The sequence below is a fragment of the Poeciliopsis prolifica genome, unplaced genomic scaffold (assembly GCF_027474105.1).
Source record: "Poeciliopsis prolifica strain line A6 unplaced genomic scaffold, Auburn_PproV2 SCAFFOLD016, whole genome shotgun sequence".
NCBI lineage: Eukaryota > Metazoa > Chordata > Actinopteri > Cyprinodontiformes > Poeciliidae > Poeciliopsis > Poeciliopsis prolifica.
In genome coordinates, this window is record NW_026562391.1 from 9,971,365 (window position 1) to 9,989,080 (window position 17,716).

Below are 17,716 nucleotides of genomic sequence, written 5' to 3' on the forward strand. Positions count from 1 at the left end.
CTGACTTTGAACTTTCAGCCTGAATAAATGCAAGGTGGGTTTTTTTCATGCTCACATCCATCAAAAATAGTATTTATTATTTTATCTGGTTTTACCTCACAGTTAAACGTTTCCTTACTTACTAAACTTATATAAAACCTTGTGCTTCTCCGAGGTTGACCTTTGTTTCTTATAATCCAGCCATGTGTTCTTGGCTGGCTTTTCTCTTAACACAGTAAATAATTTCATCGGCTTCTCTTAAAGGAAGAACTAATTCTACATTCATTTTTCTTGATTATTTTGTTTGGCTAAAAAGTGTAAGTGAAATGCACAATAATTGTTTTCTGCTGAAAAGCATTTTTATTTGCACTTTGCCATAGATTCTTACACGGGTATTTTCAAGCAACAAATTAGAGAAACTCATTTTCTAAAATGTTGATACTTTCATTTTAGAACTTGATCATAAACCCTGAAGATTTGTTTTCTGTTGCAAAAGTATTTATGCAAGACATGTCTCCAAAACGTAATGTTAGATATTCTCTTCGGTGCAGAATATTATTCCATTACCATATGTATAAGAGAGAAAAAACTAACTCTAGGGTTGGTACACTCATTCGTCTGACTCCATATTTCTCTGCATGCATCCCAAATAATAACATTGCACTCAAAACTGCATTATCCACTTAAACCAAGCTGACATAAAATGGAAAATAATCATCACGTCCACCCCCGCCCCCAAAATAACATGAAGCACATCAGTGTGGGATTGTTATTGACTAAGACAACAGAGAGGAAACTTCTCTTTCTTTCCTAAATAGCCACACTGTTTTCTACCCCTTCTGGATCCAGGTATGTGTATGGCACTTCCAGAGCCTTGTTTCTCTCTTTGATTGCTGCACTCAACGCCACCAACTCCTTTTGAAAGTTCTCTATCATCTGCCTTGGAGTCTTCTCACTGAAGTGGTCCTCAGGATACTGACCAAGAGGTACCTGATAAAATCAAAGACACTTAGTTTTTCTGCCACCGAGCTGCAAATGTTTGAAAAATATAGACTACTCGTGTAAACATGTAGAGCCATGAAGAAGTTACCTTACTTGCATACAGATTCATGTCAAGAAAATAGAAAACCATGAAAAACCTAATTCATTAGGTCATTCGCTGCACAAATGAAACTCATATATTATAAAGAAACATTACACCCACAGTGATCTATTTCAACCATTTCTTTCTGTTCATTTTGTGAATGAATTGAAGCTACAGAAAATCCAAAGGGAAATTTCTCAAAGTTGCATAAACCAAATAGTACATGGACATTTTTTTATACAAATTTAGGGCGGGATGGTTAATTGTTTTTGTGGGTTTGTTTTATTGATCTGTACAGGATTTTGAGCAGAATTTAGTACAAAGGATGCTTTATAAAGAAAATCAATTGAAGGAACTCTCCTATCCGATGTAAAGCTGTCAAGTCATCAGTCTTTACTCTCCAAGGCCACTTCATAATATTTCCTTAAAACAAATATATTTGTATCCATCTCGTGTAATATTCAAGATGTCAAAGAAACTGAATTTTGGGTTTTCAATAGCTCTAAGAAATACTCATCAAAATGCGCTGAATACTAATTATACTGTGTAATTGATCTAAACGATGTATGGGTTTTTGGTCTGAAATGGATTCACTTTTAAATTATTTTCTGATTTGTTGAAATTAGCCTGTTCAAATGTTATTGATAAAGCTTGACCATATGTTTGAAAAACACACTGAAGAGTGAACACTCACAAAGTCACTGGACTGCCGGCTGAGCAGCCACTGGACGGCCATGCCCTGAACTGTGACGTTGATGTCTGGCAGTGTTTTCAGCATTGTTTCTTCAGTCGCTTCCCCTTTTTTGGTTGGAGGTGGCAGTTGCAGGGAGATTGGACTGTTTGGCATCCAGCTACCAAAGTCAAACTGCAGTATGGAAATAAGTATTTTAGTTTGTTATTGATTTCTTTTGCTTGTGGAATTTCAAAATACATCTCTTCATAAGCATAATGGTTATAATTACAGTTGTCTGACTGATAACGTTGGACAATTTGTTGACTGGATTCAGGTCATGACTGCTTGAACCTTTAGATGGTTTAAAATGGCATTTGCTTGTTTTTGTTTTTTTTCACAACCAACATTTAGAGCTATTAACTTGATATGACAACCTACCCTAGATTAACAAAATGTACATTATTAAAATAGTCAAGGTAGAAGGTGTCCCTTGGTATTGACCTGATATTTACATTTATATTGATAATTCAAAGATAATATGGACATAAATATCCCTGCCCTCCACAGTATACTTTATTAGAGCCACATGTGTTGAAGGATCATGAAAGGTGTTTTTACTCCTGCATCTATTGACTCACTATAACAGCCTGGCAGCAGATCAATTAAGACATAAACTTAATTCATAATTCAATACCAACTGAGTGTTTACAGGATTACAATTTTTGATACTGTTTTAGCTATGCAGTAAAGTCTGTATTAAAAAAAAATACTGTGATTTGAAGACTATGTTTGGTGAATTTGAATTATCTTCTAGGATTTGTAGCATTATACAGTATACAGCAGAAACTGATGGCTTTGTATTCATCTACTCTGAAATAATACTAATCATATCTAAATCCCAAACCCTTACCTGTCCACTGTTCACAGCAGCATGCTGGACTGAGCCGGTGAAGATCACCATGGTGACAAACTTGATGAGCTCATCCACTGTGGTAAGTTTCTGTGGGATTCCTGAGAATTAGAAAAAGAAAACTTAACATTTAAAAATTCAATGTTTGATCAATTCTTAACCGTCCATCCCATCCCACTGATTGTCTCTGACCACTTGTTCTTGTAGGTCTGTAAGTGGGTGAGGGTTGGAGTGGGTCGATGCCTATCTCCAGCAGTCTTTGGGCAACAGAGGGACACACAAGACAGACAACAATGCACACTCACAGTCATGTCTAGGGGTAATTTAAAGATTAAATAACCAAATAGTCAATTGACTTTTAGCAGGCAGCTTGAGAACCCCGAGAAGATCCATTCATACATGGAGAAAACGTCCAATGCTCTGGGATGGGGCCCAGAACATCCTTGCTGCCAGGCAACAGTGGTACCAGCAGTACCACTTTGCAACCCAAATGTTATACAGATTTGTAATATGTTTATTAAGCCGTATTATTTTCTTTAATGTATACCTGAGCTAGGCTGGGAAAGGAATCCATGTTCAAAAATATCCAAAATCCACTTTTGAAGTTCAGAGTCTTGCTGAACGTCAGCATCAGTCTTGTAGTAGTAGCTCAGGATACCGTGCACAAATCTTTCAGACACACAGGAATATTTTTAAAAACACGTCAAATACATACCCAGCAAGAGTGAAACGTGTTTCTCTTTTCATGATTTTTTTTTTTTAGGAATATTACTCAATTTAAGATACCGTTTTTCCTTTTCTAATAATTTACATTTCTAATATTATAAACATCACAGATTTTTTCAATACCACAAATTATTTGCATGAGCAAAATGGCCATAAATTATACAGTACAATAGTCAAGACAATTACCAGAGGAAGTTACCAGATTTAAATTTGGGCTCATTTGAATTCAACATGAGAAAAGATTAAAGAAAAAAAAACAACAAAAAAACCTGAAATCTCTTTCTTGAATTTTTTAGCAAAGCTTTATTACATTTAGTCCCAGACATAACTTTACCCATCTGTAGATGCTGGAAACGTTTTTTTTTTTTTTTTTGTGCTGGTTCACAGTATCATTAATATTGTTCTGTACAAACATGATTATTTTGCAGGCCAAAATGGAAGGATTTAATCAGTATAAACTGCTACGTATGAAAAGTAGGCAGTGTGTAAAGCTGCTCAGACAAAAGGCAGAAAAAAGCTATATTACTACCCATTTCTCTTCCTAACACATTTAAGAGTGGAAGTTTTGCACAATACACTGTCTGATAATTTGTCATTAAGAAATAAAGTAACATAATAAAAGATGCAAAATAGAAATAGTCTATTATACCTGTTGACAGCATACCATACTCTGAGTGCATCATCTCTGTAGTAGAAGTTTGGTACGTCCTTCAGGCCGCGCTCAGCAATGTCTTCAGGCACACAGAGGGAGCTGTACGTTACGGAGGACAACGATCTCCTTAGAATTGTCATCATACCCTCTCCTCCAGAAGCTGAAAACTAGAGCAAGGTAAAGTCAAAGTTTAAGAGAGAGACTGTTATTCAAAATTAAGGATAATGATGTCCTTCTGAGTAAAGTTTTTTTTACTTTGGTGAAAACACCCTCCTCCGATATGAGTCTTTTCCGAGCTAAGAAGTTGATCTGCAGAGTATAGCGAGTGTGAGGTATGAGAAGCTGAAAAAAGAGAAAACACTGTTGGTTATAACAGGAACAGTTTTCAAATAAAAAAACTTATTCTGAATTACAATAACACACAGTCAAAACTTAAGAATGAGTAAAATTAACAAATTAATAGCTCAAGTTTTTTTACATGTTGCATCATCATGATTTTCTGTCAGTATAGGCATAAACACAGTGGAACCTGCAGCTTCAGTTACCTTGTAGAGAGGATGCACCATGGGCACGTTGCGCAACAGTGACACTGCAAAAGCCTCAGCCAGCAGGTGAGTGCGCAGCAGGTGAACACTGAGCTGATGCTCACTGAAATCTGCACTTCTGACAAAAATCTTTGCCATCAGCCAGTCGTACTCAGAATCAGATGGCAAGAAGATTGGATTGTCCTCTGCTGGTTTCTGCTTCAGCTACATCACAGTTTAAATAAAGTATAGGCATTTATTTGATTGCAGGTAAATCATACAGATGAACAATGTTTCTGAAATTGTTTTGTATTTTTTCCGCCGTCTAATTTTTTTCTTGACAACCTCTGTGAAGAATTTGAACTTAATCCACTCAGATAGTCTGAAATCAGATTAAACAGAAGAGTAGTCAGATAGGCGTGTGTGTTTGAGATATAACCAATCGACAAATGAACCAACCAGATTGGTGGTTGAAGTGATAAACCTATAATCTTTGTGTTATCTGACTTCCAAGTTTTTCTACAAGTCTACTTTCTAAGAAAGGGAATTTCTCGTTCGACTTGTGTCAATTCTTTTCAATATACACAATTTGGATGCCAATTTCTTGTTCTTTCTACATTTAAAATTGGCCTGATTAATTCACAAACTTATTACACCACAGTCAGTGTTGCCATCAGGCATCAATGTCTTGCTAAAAGTACAAGGCATTGATGCCTGAATCAGAAAACAACAAAAACATGTTGATAGTGTGAAGGATCCATGAACTTGATTTGAAAATGGCAATTTTGCAATGAATACTTTTAGGTTTTGGGTTCCAAATGCAACCTAATCAATGGTTGCTTGGTCTTAAGAACCTGGTTCTTTCTGTTAAATGTTTTCCCAAAGTTTATGTTATGCCCAACTGTTCCTGTTCCTGCCAAACTTTAAACTTTAGCTTGTACAAAAAAGACATTTAATTGAACACTTGATAATTTGTGCACTTTAGTTCTGTATAAGCTCACCTGAATAGCAATTGGCTTGAGTTTATCATCTGGAGTTTTGTGGAACAAGACAAGTGGAGCCATCAGGTACTGCTTCTTGTCATTGATGGTGTTTGCTTTCACTCCATTCATTTGTTTGTAGTCACAAAGGAATATGTTGCCTTTCTGTGTGACATTTTAAGAAAATGTTAAACAATTTTAAGTAAAAATGCAAGAACCTCAAATCTGAGAAAAAGCTATAATTTTTTGTAGAGATAATCACCTTAATTTCTTCTGCCAAGCTGCAACAACCATCAGGGAAAACCATGTTGTCAGTAACAGGAAAGTTGCCAGGCAGGACGGTGCAGCGGCGAATCAGCATGGGATTAACCCCATTTAGAAACTGGTAACCAAAAAATGCATCTTCCTTCCAGTGTTGTTGGACATAGTCTGTAAAAAAACAAAATAAAAACATTATTCTACCACAAAAACACAATAAATGTGTTTAAAAATAAAAATGAAATGATAAATACAGCATTCAAAAATGGTGGAAGTTCAAGCTGAATTTTTTGCAGGCCATCAGAACACTTTGAACTTTGAAGCATACACAGTCTAGAATACATTGTGAATACATTGTGTCAAAAAGAATTATTTTACATTATCATCCAAATCACCAAAAAACAGAAGTGTCACTGTTTTCTTTTTACAAATAACTTAAACAAGTACAACAAATATTAAACCCACACCCTGGTCTTAACAGGTTTCATGGCTCAGTTGAATTAACTTTCGTGCAAGTTGTCAATACCAGATATATCAGACTGTCTGCAGCAAAAAACTCGGTCGATATCATCAATGTTTGTCCAATTCATTTTATTATCAGCCAGCCCCTTCAGTTTCAGCTCTGCCAGTCTAGTTAAGAAAAGAACAGAAAGTTAATGTGACATAAAAATCTTAAATTAAAGGCTTATGTATGTCAGACTATTAGGAGTTTACCCTGCATTTGTTGTGAAAAGGAATTCAGTCTGCTTGGCAAAGGAGAATCTGACTTCAGCAGGTAGAGAGAATGGGCCATCTACTTTTATGAAGTGAGGAATTCCTTCCACAGACACATCCCAGCTGAGGGAAAAAAAAATAATTTCTTTGCTGTTTTACTTTAGTATAAATGGAAACATTTATTTTCTTTCTCAATACAAAACACATCAGCATATGTTCTTGGAACTTAGTAAATTAGAATTTCATCAAAAAGGTAATTAAAGTGAAACTCACACCCAAATCAACATCTTTTGCTGATAAGCTGTCTAAATAAGCTGTCTGGGCTTCTGTCTCTATGTTTCTGTGATAATTTTTACATTTTTCTGCAATTCTTTTAGTTCTGCTTTATTTTGCTTAAAATTGTCTCACAACTAGTTTCTTCGGTCAAACGGTTCTTAGACATTTGAATTGTCCCATGGGTTGCAGCAGTATGGCTTGGTACAACTTTGTCACTTCTGGTATAAAAGCATAACCCTCCGTCTCTCTCCACCGTTGCTCACCATTATCGGATTGGTGGAGAGTTAAGAGTAAGAAGTGCTGCTAGGGCAACTGCCAGGCATTGCTATTGGTGTTACTCAGCTTTACAAATGTGTGATTTATTTGCAATGTTGTGTCACATTGTCATAATATACATAGAGTACTTTATATTATTTTCCTTCTTTTAATTCCACTTAAAGTCTATTGTCTTGTGAGCCTTAATCTTTCACCATAACAGGTCAGACACTCTTGTCTTACCTGGGAGTAATTGCATACAAATACAATTTTTTGGGGTGGCACCTTTTATAGTTTCTTTTTTTTCTGTAGAACATTCTGAATAATATTTGTCATGTTTGGTATTGTTGCAACCATATGCATAAAAGAAGTCTATTTGTCCACTCCAATGCTTATGGAGGTAACGCACAAAACATTCTCTTAAGTAGATTAAGAACATTTGAAAAACAATCTGTGCTCAATTTGTGATTACTTGTGATTAAACATTTTAGTAGTTTGACAGGCCTGTCTGTCTATAAATTTGAAGTTTATAATATGGCAAGTTTCAGCGTTATATTGAATTGCTGAAGTATATTTGCTTCCAAGTTATTAAGATCCACTCGTAAATATAAACTCAAACAGGAAAAAGTGGTTTTGTGTCTTTATCACTCTTATTTCTCACCAATAGTCTTTCTGACGCTGCTTGAGTTCTTGTTCCCGGCTGTACCTGCCAAGATGATGATTATCTTCGAACCCTTTCAGGGCTGGGAAAAGAGAGAAAAAAAATCCTGTGATGATGTGTTTTGGTATTAATTTGCTCCAGTCTTCCTATAGTTTAACAGAACCAGGCTTTTAACTGAATTTGCGGCTGTTCGACGAACCTGTTCCTTCTCTGAAGCGGTGAACTTGGCTGTCAGTGATCCATCGGTAAATGGGAAAGTTGTAATTGTCTCCCTCTGGGGATTTGACTTCTACTTTGGCTGGAAACCATGAATCTTCTGGGAACAGCAAAAGAGGCTGTTTGTCAAGCTCCACCAGCACCAGTTTTCCAAGGGATGTGGGGCAGGAAACTGTAAAAGATGTCACCTAACACAATAAAAATAACAATTTGAAACCATAAAAAGACTTCAAGTGCATACTTATAACAAGAGGTTAGCAACAGTAAGCCACAGCAACAAGAGAATGGTTTAGATCAATGTATGCTTGTCTACATTAGAGTATCTTGCTTAAATATATTTGAGCAGAGAAATATCAGCCTGTACATTTGTAAAGCTGTCAGTCATACGCTAAAATAATACCAGCTATAGTTATAGATAATAGGATTGTTTTGACTTAACTTAAATTTATGACTCACTTTTTTCTCATTTTGTTTGTAAAACATTTTTGTAATTACATATCCTATTCATTCCACTACCCATTTATGCATTACTTTGTGTTGGTCTATTCCAAGTAAACATAATGAAGTTTGTGGTTGTAGCATGACAAAATGTGAATAGTTCAGTGACCTTAAATACTTTTGCAAGTCCCTGTATTGTACTTCTCTGGGATGGATTATATAAAGCAATGCAGTGACTTTATGGCATTACTCAAACCCTGAAATAAATGACAATGATTTTGTGATTCTTGGTCTAAATCTGCTTTACATTTGAATTTGAAGATCAATCTGTCAGACTTACAGCTCCTCTGACAAATGCTGAAGCTCCTCTCAAGCTGAACAGCCACTGATGTTCACTTTCCCCTCTTGTGCCAACCAGCTTAATGTAGATATTGTTGAAAGTGGTGGCAAAGGCGCGATTAGCAGTGTACACAGTTACTTCATAATCCGGCATTTTTGCTGTTGAAAATTGATCCACCTTGATGTCAAAAGAGGGAAAAACAATTGTCATCAACACTGATTGGTCGGATGTTCTAGTTCATTGTAGTAAAATTCCAAAGGATTGTCCTGATAACTAACAAAACGTTTTCCAGACAAGTTGATGAAAGATACTGGATCACAATGAAATGGACAAATTCAATTTGATATGACAACTACAAATAGAAGATTCTTTGTTTCTGTTTTTCAGCAACTTTTCAATGTATTAGTCTTACCTCTGCTAAAGCGATCACAAAGTTTCCCTGAAGAGCTGCTGTGCTGATGCAGCGTAGCACCACTGATTTCTTTATTTATACACGTATACAATGGGAGTGTTTGTTCCGTATCAACAAACCGCTATTGTGATGAAACTACATGGAAAGTAGCCTCCCACCTTTTATCTTCAGTGTTTTTCCTGTTCTTTTTTAAATGCGGGGACATTCATGTCTGAAGACATTGGGTTTCTTGAGAAATGGATACCATCAATAACACGTGCATAATCACTGCAGAGTGACATATTGATAAGAACAAAAACCAAGATTTTTATTAACTGTTTTTTCCTGAACAGCAAATCAAACTGAGCGCATGTTATTACTTAACACAAAGATGTTGTTTTGTACTGTTTTTCACACCAAGCCACATTTTGAGTAAGCAACACAAATCTTGGATGGACAACTATTTCTCTGCAGCATTATTTGATCAAAATCCCTTATTACAGACAAAAAGGATTTAGCAAGAGCTCTACAAGTAGTACGGCGGTCTTGTGAAAAGTCAACAAAAGGATGACTTATTTCCATATTATCTGGTGCTGATCTTGTGACAACATTATGAAACTATTTATTTCATCATTTAGGAAATACCTTGATGTTTGACGAAATACCTGTAATGCAGTATCTGACAGTTATGTGTCATGTTTGGCAAAGTACAGAGATGACATATCATTTAAATCAGGGGTCTCAAACTCCAGTCCTGGAGGGCCACTGTCCTGCAATTTTTAGATGTGCCACAGCTACAAAACGCTGAAATAAAATGGATTAATTACCTCCTCCTTGTGTAGATAAATTCTCCAGAGCCTTGCTAATGACCAAATTAGAGGCACATGTAAATGTTGCTGGACAGTGGGCCTTCAGGATTGGAGTTTGAGACTCTTGATTTAAATGTAACCTCTCCTTGGCCTTTAAAGTTTAGAGAGGATTTTGGATGCTATTTAATCTAGAAACCATAAAAATTGCTGGACAAAAGAGGAAACTAGTCGACAGTCTAAAGCTGAACTCTCGGGTTACATAACTCAATTGCAAATTTAGTAACTGTCACTCTGTTGTGCAAATATCTGTGTTAAAATAACTGAAAAAGTGCTAAACGTACCCCAATCTTCCGACACACTTTTTACTCTGTCCAGATGAAATGTTGCCTAACTACCTGCGTTCAGCATTGTTAAAGCACATATCAACTGAATGTTCTTCAATTCATTGATTTCAACAAATACAAACAACATGCAAATTCGATATACTGTTAGATGAAACACATGTTGCTTTCATTTGGTTTCTTATTGCATATTTAACTCTGGATCAAAATCTTATGACAGGGGAACAAATAAGTAATACACACAATGCACATGTGGCATCAGTATTTATTTAAAAACATATCAGTTTCATTAATTAAAATATTATTTTTATCAGTCTCCAATTGTTTATTGTCATCACAATGAACAAATTACAATGCAAAAAATTAGAAAACCTTCAATCACAATGCAGACAAAGCAACAAATAGAACAACTTCAAAGACCACAATGTTAAAAAAGTGTTTACAAGTTATGTTGAATCCATTTAGTGCTAGTAAAAATGCTTTGTCTAATATACTGTAAGTGCATTAAACATAAAGTAGGGGGAGGTTTTTGCTCTGCATATTTAATGGCTGTGGCAATATTTTTTCAGAGTGCACCCTGGTTGTGATTTAAATGCAATATTTCTGTATTAAATAAATGAAATGCTAAAATGTGACCCAGAGCTGTGCAAATAAAAACACCTTAACATCCCACAGTAGTTGAGCAAGATAACATTGATAGAGGAAGTCTGTTAAGTTGCACCAACTGTGTGTAATTAAGTGATGAGAAAAAAAATCTGTAACCAACAGATTTAAAAGTTACAACAGTAACATGTTTTTGATTGAACAATATCCTACACAGTTCATTAGGACTATTTTTTTTCTTCAAAAAACCAAACAAACAAGCAAAAAACCATTATGGTCTCAGGTGTTGATATGCTTTCATTTCATGTGGAAGTTAAATGCTCGACCAAGTTTTTGATTTTCTTATATTGGTGAAACAAACTTAAGTTTTCAAATAATAATAGTGTTCTCACATTTTAGAATATGTTAATACTAAAAAAGCAACCTAATATGATTTATTTTAAACTTGGTTTTGAAGAAAAGTGTGACTATTAGCTTTAACATATTTAAAGTTAAGGCTAACATTGTATTAGCCTTAAATTTGGTGTCAACTAATTCCAAAATTTTAATGTCTATGATTTGTCTCAAGCACAAAAAAATCCAATATGCAATCATTATAAATGGATTAAAAAAAGACAAAAATGGTCTTGATTTTACTAAAACATATAAAAATTAATTACAAGTTTAAAAGCCTTTGACTCAAAACTCTGTGAAAGCTGTAACAGCAAAAATAGCTTACTGATTATGACTATTATTAAGTAAATAGCTTACTGATAATTCTCAGTAAGATAATGAGAAGGAATGCTAAAGGACAAATCAAAGCACACTTTGATTTCTAAACTTTGTACTTTAGTACTAAGCACAAATTCTTAATTGTCTTGTCTGCTTTAGCTAAGATGAGTCAGAAAGCCAGTTTGAGCGAGTAACTTTTGGGAAATCTGTTCTGCTTTTATCTTTGTCTGTGATGTAAGTGGGCAGAAACAAAAGCGTTCCTATAAGAGAGATAAGAGCCGATCTAATCTATTAGATTTTTGTTTCTTATCTGTCTGTTTGTGTCTGTATTTTAAAAGTCTCATTTATATATAAATAGAAAGGTTCAAACTTTTTAAAGCTTTCCATAAAGAACCGTTCATCGATGTCAAATAAATAACTCATTGTCATGTGCTAATTTCTAATATGTTGTACAAACAGCAAACATTATTGTTTTTCACTTTGAGAAAGAAAAACTAAGAAAATAAGAAAATAACTTCTAAAACATCATGAGTTGTTGTAAATCTTTAGAAGCTGGGATGACAATTATTATTATTTTTGCTGTTTCACAAGAACAGAAAATCTATTTTCTTTACTGGCATGGACATCAAACACAGAGAGCTGTGGGGTGAAGGAGCATAAAATAATGAGCACTCATACTTTCCCTTTAAATGCCAGTAAAGGGTAAATGTAAAAATTTTGACAGTAAGGTCGAGGTTGCAGCGCACAGTAAGTGGATACATTTTTTTTTTTTTTTGCAAAAATGTTAGTGCCTATATAATATACTGAAATTTAAATCAAATTATATATTTTGTATTATTCCCTTTTGCATACTTGATTGATTTGTATACATTTTACCAATGGTGTTGGGAAATATAAAACCAATACGCACATTTGTTAAATCACCAATAAAATATTTTGCATAATTCTGCTATTTTGCAGAGTTTAATGTACCTGGCCACGAGTGTTAAAGCTATTTGTGCCACATGAGCTTTATTCAATTTAGTTCCTTTTTTCTACGGTGCTCTCATCTCCTTTTCTCTTAGCAAATCAATATTTTCCCATGAGCATTGTGAAACTTCTAAATGTCCACTCAACAAACACTACAAGGTTAAAACAAACAAACAAACAAAAAAGCAACAAAGAATGTCATTGCTATTCAGACACAGGGTGACTGGTGTTTCCTCAGTACAATTCTGAAGAAACTTAAGAAATCCACACACATACTTAGAGACTGGATATGTCCTGAATTCTCTACCATGTTGAATAGTTTCTGTGTTGGGTTTATCTTTTCAAAAGAAATGTGGGCTTGGCCTTCTGGATTCTAAAATAGACATCTTTAACCAAAGTAAGAATTATATTTTCTTCAGTCAGACTGATTTAAAACTAATTTAATACAGACCGTATTGAACTTAATTAAATGACCTTTTCTATGAGATTAGGTAAACTTCTAGAAATTAACTTTGATGTCATAGCTCCTATTATATTAATACACTGAAGCTGTCACATTTATGTCACTGTACTTCTTATATTTTAAACTTAGTGCATCCAGATTCAATAAAGAAATTGCAAAACAGCAACAGAATGTATCTTTTTCTGCCACCTTTTTTTTTCAGTGACAACGTATTGCTACACATACAGTTTCAAATAGGTAGAAGCACTGAAGGAGTTCAGTAATTTTGAAATCTGTTTTATGTTATCAATCGCATCTTGATCTTTCAACAGAGCAGAGCAAATGCTCAGTAACTATTTCCTGTTACACATATTACTAACTCTTGCATCATCAGATGAAGTGACACGATTATAGAAGCTCAATATCATCTACTGAGGCAATCTTCATTTTTACAAGAAATATTAGTATGTTTTATTACAAGACTTTGAGCCATAAAGACAACTATAGAGACTGAAACATAAACTATGTTAAAGACAAAACTTGCTTTTTCTTAACCTTGCAGCTGTTTCCCTATCTACTCCTTACTTGTGAAACTACCTGTGTGTAGGATGTTAGTTCCTGTGTTCCTCCTTCCTTCTTAGAATGGCCTCCTTCTTTGATTTATTACTCCCACATTCCTTGCACTCCTGCTTTGCTTTATGTTAATAAAAAAGACAAGTGTTGAAGTAGAGTCAGAACACACTGAATTGAACGGCTGGCAGGAGCCAGGCTGGTTTTGGCCAGGCTGGCAGACTCTGCCTTCTCCTTTTGCAAAAGGCTTGATAGAAAACTTCTGAACGTCGTCTGTGGTTCTCTTTTTATGGAAGTTGAGAAAATGCCTATTACCATGAAATGATCACCCTGCTCCAAGGAAAATCCCTTAAAAACTAGCCTATTTGATGATATAACATATAATTTACAACTCCACGAATTACAAAAATGTCTTTTCTCAGAAAAGAAGTTGATAAGAAAAGTAAAACGACTTCACGGAAAGAAACCTGCCAACATCCTGAAATCATGTCAGACGTGAGTGAACAAAAAGACAACATGGAGACCATGCTTACAGAGGAAATACAACTGAGAAAGGAATACATGGATGCTTCAAACAATACTAAAGTCACTCTGTCACGGGTTGAATCATCATTGAAAGATGCTTGAACGAACGACGAAACTGGAGCAGCAAATTACCAACACCAACCAAAGAGCGAGCGATGCTGAGGATCAGCTGCTCCGCCATGACCGCGTGCTACGATACATGCTACAAAGAGAAGCTAATCTCTCAGCTAAATGTGAAGACCTCGAGTCAAGAGCACGCCGCAACAATCTACGCATCTATGGGATGCCTGAAGGAGAAGAAAAGACATGATCTCCTTCGTAACTAACTTGATGCGCACCTTACTCAAACTACCGCAGGATATGGACCTCAACGTAGAGAGGGCCCACCAGTCGGTAAAAACGAAGCCTAAAGACTCCGCTCCCCCATGGTCAATCATCGTCAGGTTCTTCAACTACAGAGTGAAAGAAAAAGTAATATAGACGGCATGGAATAGACGTTATGTCACCCCAATGGCCAAGGGATATACTTCAACCAAGATTACACCGTGAACATACAGAAGAAACGCCAACAGGTACGAGAAGTTATCAAGCGATTTAAAGACAAAAACTTGAGGGCAGTTTTTGCTCTCTTGGGCAAAAGCTTAGTTTGCCTTTCCCTGCTCAACTGAAAATCCATCTGGACTCTGGTGTGAAGACCTGTGCTACACTTGCAAGAACAGCCTCAACACTGGAAGAGATGGGAGGAATACATGTCAAGGTAGATGAGCGTGAGAGATACTGGGAGGAAGTGCTGGTCGAGTCCTGTAACCACGGTGCCAGAAAAAGCAGGAGAAAAGATGCTGAGCATAACGAACACGCTGGCACTTTCACAAGGTAATAAATAAATCAAGGATTTGGGAGTAACACATGGACACTTAAACTGGATCTCAAAGTATGACATTTGTGATAAAATGACTTGAAAGAAGACTAGTTTAGTAAGATATGATACAATTCTAAATACCAGAGAATTTCCTCACTGTGGGTGCAGTATGATGATTCATTTGATTTATTTTATTTTATGAACACCTACTTTTGGAATGACAAGTCTGGGAACAGAGTTTTATAGTCAGACTGCTATTGCACAGAGTGTTCAGGTGAAGGGTTTCTGTCACACCCATTTAGTCTCCATGGAGAGCGGTTTTAAGGTCGTATTGGTACTTAGTTCATTGTTTGGAAGCCAGTTCACTATTAAGTTCAAGTATGTTATAATGTTTGTAAACATTACCTTGACTAATCTAACAAATGTGCAACCACATCATGTGAAATACATATTTTACAATAGCACTGATACATACAGAAATAATAATATGGAAAAGGTTTCCATAATTAAAAGGTACATATGGAAAAATCAACAATCATAACATACAATGTTCCTGGTTTAAATCACCCAATAAAGAGAAAAAAAATCTTTATGCAACTGAAAAAGATGCACTTCTCCATTACTGTACTACAGGAAACTCATGTAAACGAGTTAGAACATAAAAAATTAAGACAGGACTGGGTAAATCACACATATATTGCATCATATGGAAATAAGAGAGGAGTCACTATTTTATTTAACAAATCATTTACCTTTTCCAAAGAAAAAAAAATCATATGGGACAGAATGGGGAGATATGACTTGGTCAGATGTGGAATGAGGAGATATCTATTATGAATCTTTATGCTCCCAATGAATGTGACAAATCCTTCTTTAAAGAAGTAGATAATATAATTGCAGAGAATGCTAAAGGCATAGTAATAGTTGAAGGAGACTTTAAAAGTTGAAACAAAAAAAATAAATGTAAGAAACAGGAAAAGAAAAGAATGTTGAGATATCGAGACTCAAGTGTTCTTCAATGCACATTTGTTTTAGTAAGTGAGTAAAATGTCTGAAATGTGTGAAACTGCCATAATTCTGATGAAATAAAAATGTATCTTGACCCACACATAGAAAATTTATAATCACACTTGGATCTGAAGTCAAGCGCTTCAGTTGGATTAAATTAGAGATTAATTTTATTAATGCATGCGTCAGGTTTTAAAATTTAATGTAAAAGAGCTTCTGGGCAGTTGCTGATTGATGCTGATGTACATATTTTGCTTATGTGGCACAGCATTTTATGGCGGTTGTTAATTGCTGAGGTTCCAGTAGGTTTTGGTAAGTCACAGTGCCTTTCTGCATCATTAATGAGATCCCTCTAAGACAAACTCATTGCTCTTGCAGGCATGTGTGCCCAGGGCAATCTACTCAAAAGGACACTACACCAATCACAAAGTATGAACACAAATTAAACAACTGGACTGAAACTGAACTGCTCTGACATCATTTCCAAAACGTGTTGTAAATTAAAATCTTGTTTGACAGGTATTATTGAGTTTCAATTACTCCTCATACAATTTTAGGTGTTTTTGCTAAAAATCTTTAATCACACAACTAAAAAAGGTGAAAGTCCTCAAACTGCAGTCAGAAAACACACATAAATAAATAATAAAAAAAAATTGTTGTAGAATCTAAATGTACCAAAGGTAATTTAACAAGACCACGGCACCATTGCCCTGTCAGCACATTTGAGCATATAATTTCCTTGTCTAACCCAAAGAAAAACGAAGTCAGGTTCTCAGTTAATGAAGCCTCTGGCTTCAGTGATGGGCCATGTGATCCACTTCTCATTTGAATATCTTTGCAAAGCAAAACACTGATATGCAAGGGACAAATTACTTCCCTGGACTGATTTTTATTTTGAACTGTAAATAAGCAGAACAAAACTGATTTTCTTTTGAACTTTGTGTGTGTGTGTGTGTGTGTGTGTGTGTGTGTGTGTGTGTGTGTGTGTGTGTGTGTGTGTGTGTGTGTGTGTGTGTGTGTGTGTGTACCCCAAAAAACAGAACAAAGCACTTCAAATGTTGACTTCTAGGGAAAGCATCGATGTCAAAGGGGGCTACTTTGCTCCTTGGTTACCTTTTAGATCAGACATCTTCTCCCAGGTCTCCATCTTTGTTCCTGATCCAACGACAAAGGCTGCCATCAAAGGAACAGCTCAAGTAGCCTGAATGAGTAGAGGAACGCATTTTAGACAAAGTGAAAGGATCACACACACTTTTGCACACAGTTAAAATGATATTTCATCCTTTATCCCTTTACTATCAGCAAGAGGACAGATTGTATATTGAAGAAAATGCAGTAAATGTGTAATGAATGGTGCTTTCATAAAAGTAAATTATGTAAATGCAGTTGATTTACTTTTATATCAACTTGTGATATGTGTTGTAATAAAACACATATCACAAAAATAAACTATAACAGTGATATATATTTAAGTTGTTGTGTTTATTAGTGTATAGTCGGAAGGATTCAGACACTGAGTGGTTTGGGTGACAAAATCCTCCCGACCCACTGTCAGTAAATTATGGACAACAATCAAATCAGGTGAAAGTGAAAGACTAATAGTATGTAGACCTGGCAGCTCAAATCAGTTCAGCTCACAATTCTAACCCCTGACTGTAAGTAATTCACCAAATTATTTTTAAAATGTTTTGTTAGGATGTGGGAAATTTATTTTGAGTTTCACAGGGCAACTGTGATCAATCAGAATATTGACATTGTTTTGAGATAGAATAACATCATCCAAAGTCAGGCACAACCAACAA

General features: G+C 35.4%; 1 protein-coding gene across 2 annotated transcripts; it reads right to left on the minus strand.

The window, feature by feature from the left end:
- Positions 1-316: 316 nt before the first annotated feature.
- LOC129367292 (arachidonate 12-lipoxygenase, 12R-type-like) lies at positions 317-17,118 on the minus strand. Of its 2 annotated transcripts, none has more exons than XM_055041629.1 (15): positions 17,028-17,118; positions 8,687-8,863; positions 7,892-8,096; positions 7,693-7,774; positions 6,501-6,623; positions 6,313-6,416; positions 5,791-5,957; positions 5,550-5,693; positions 4,570-4,773; positions 4,280-4,366; positions 4,022-4,191; positions 3,194-3,315; positions 2,647-2,747; positions 1,758-1,928; positions 317-969 (listed from the first exon to the last, which is right to left on the minus strand). In XM_055041629.1, the coding sequence occupies exons 2-15, from the start codon at positions 8,837-8,839 to the stop codon at positions 790-792; spliced, it is 2,013 nt and encodes a 670-aa protein (XP_054897604.1). In that variant the 5' UTR covers positions 8,840-8,863; positions 17,028-17,118; the 3' UTR covers positions 317-789. The 2 variants fall into 2 exon arrangements, with proteins under 2 accessions (XP_054897604.1, XP_054897603.1); XM_055041628.1 differs by lacking the exon at positions 17,028-17,118 and adding an exon at positions 9,099-9,145.
- Positions 17,119-17,716: the final 598 nt, after the last annotated feature.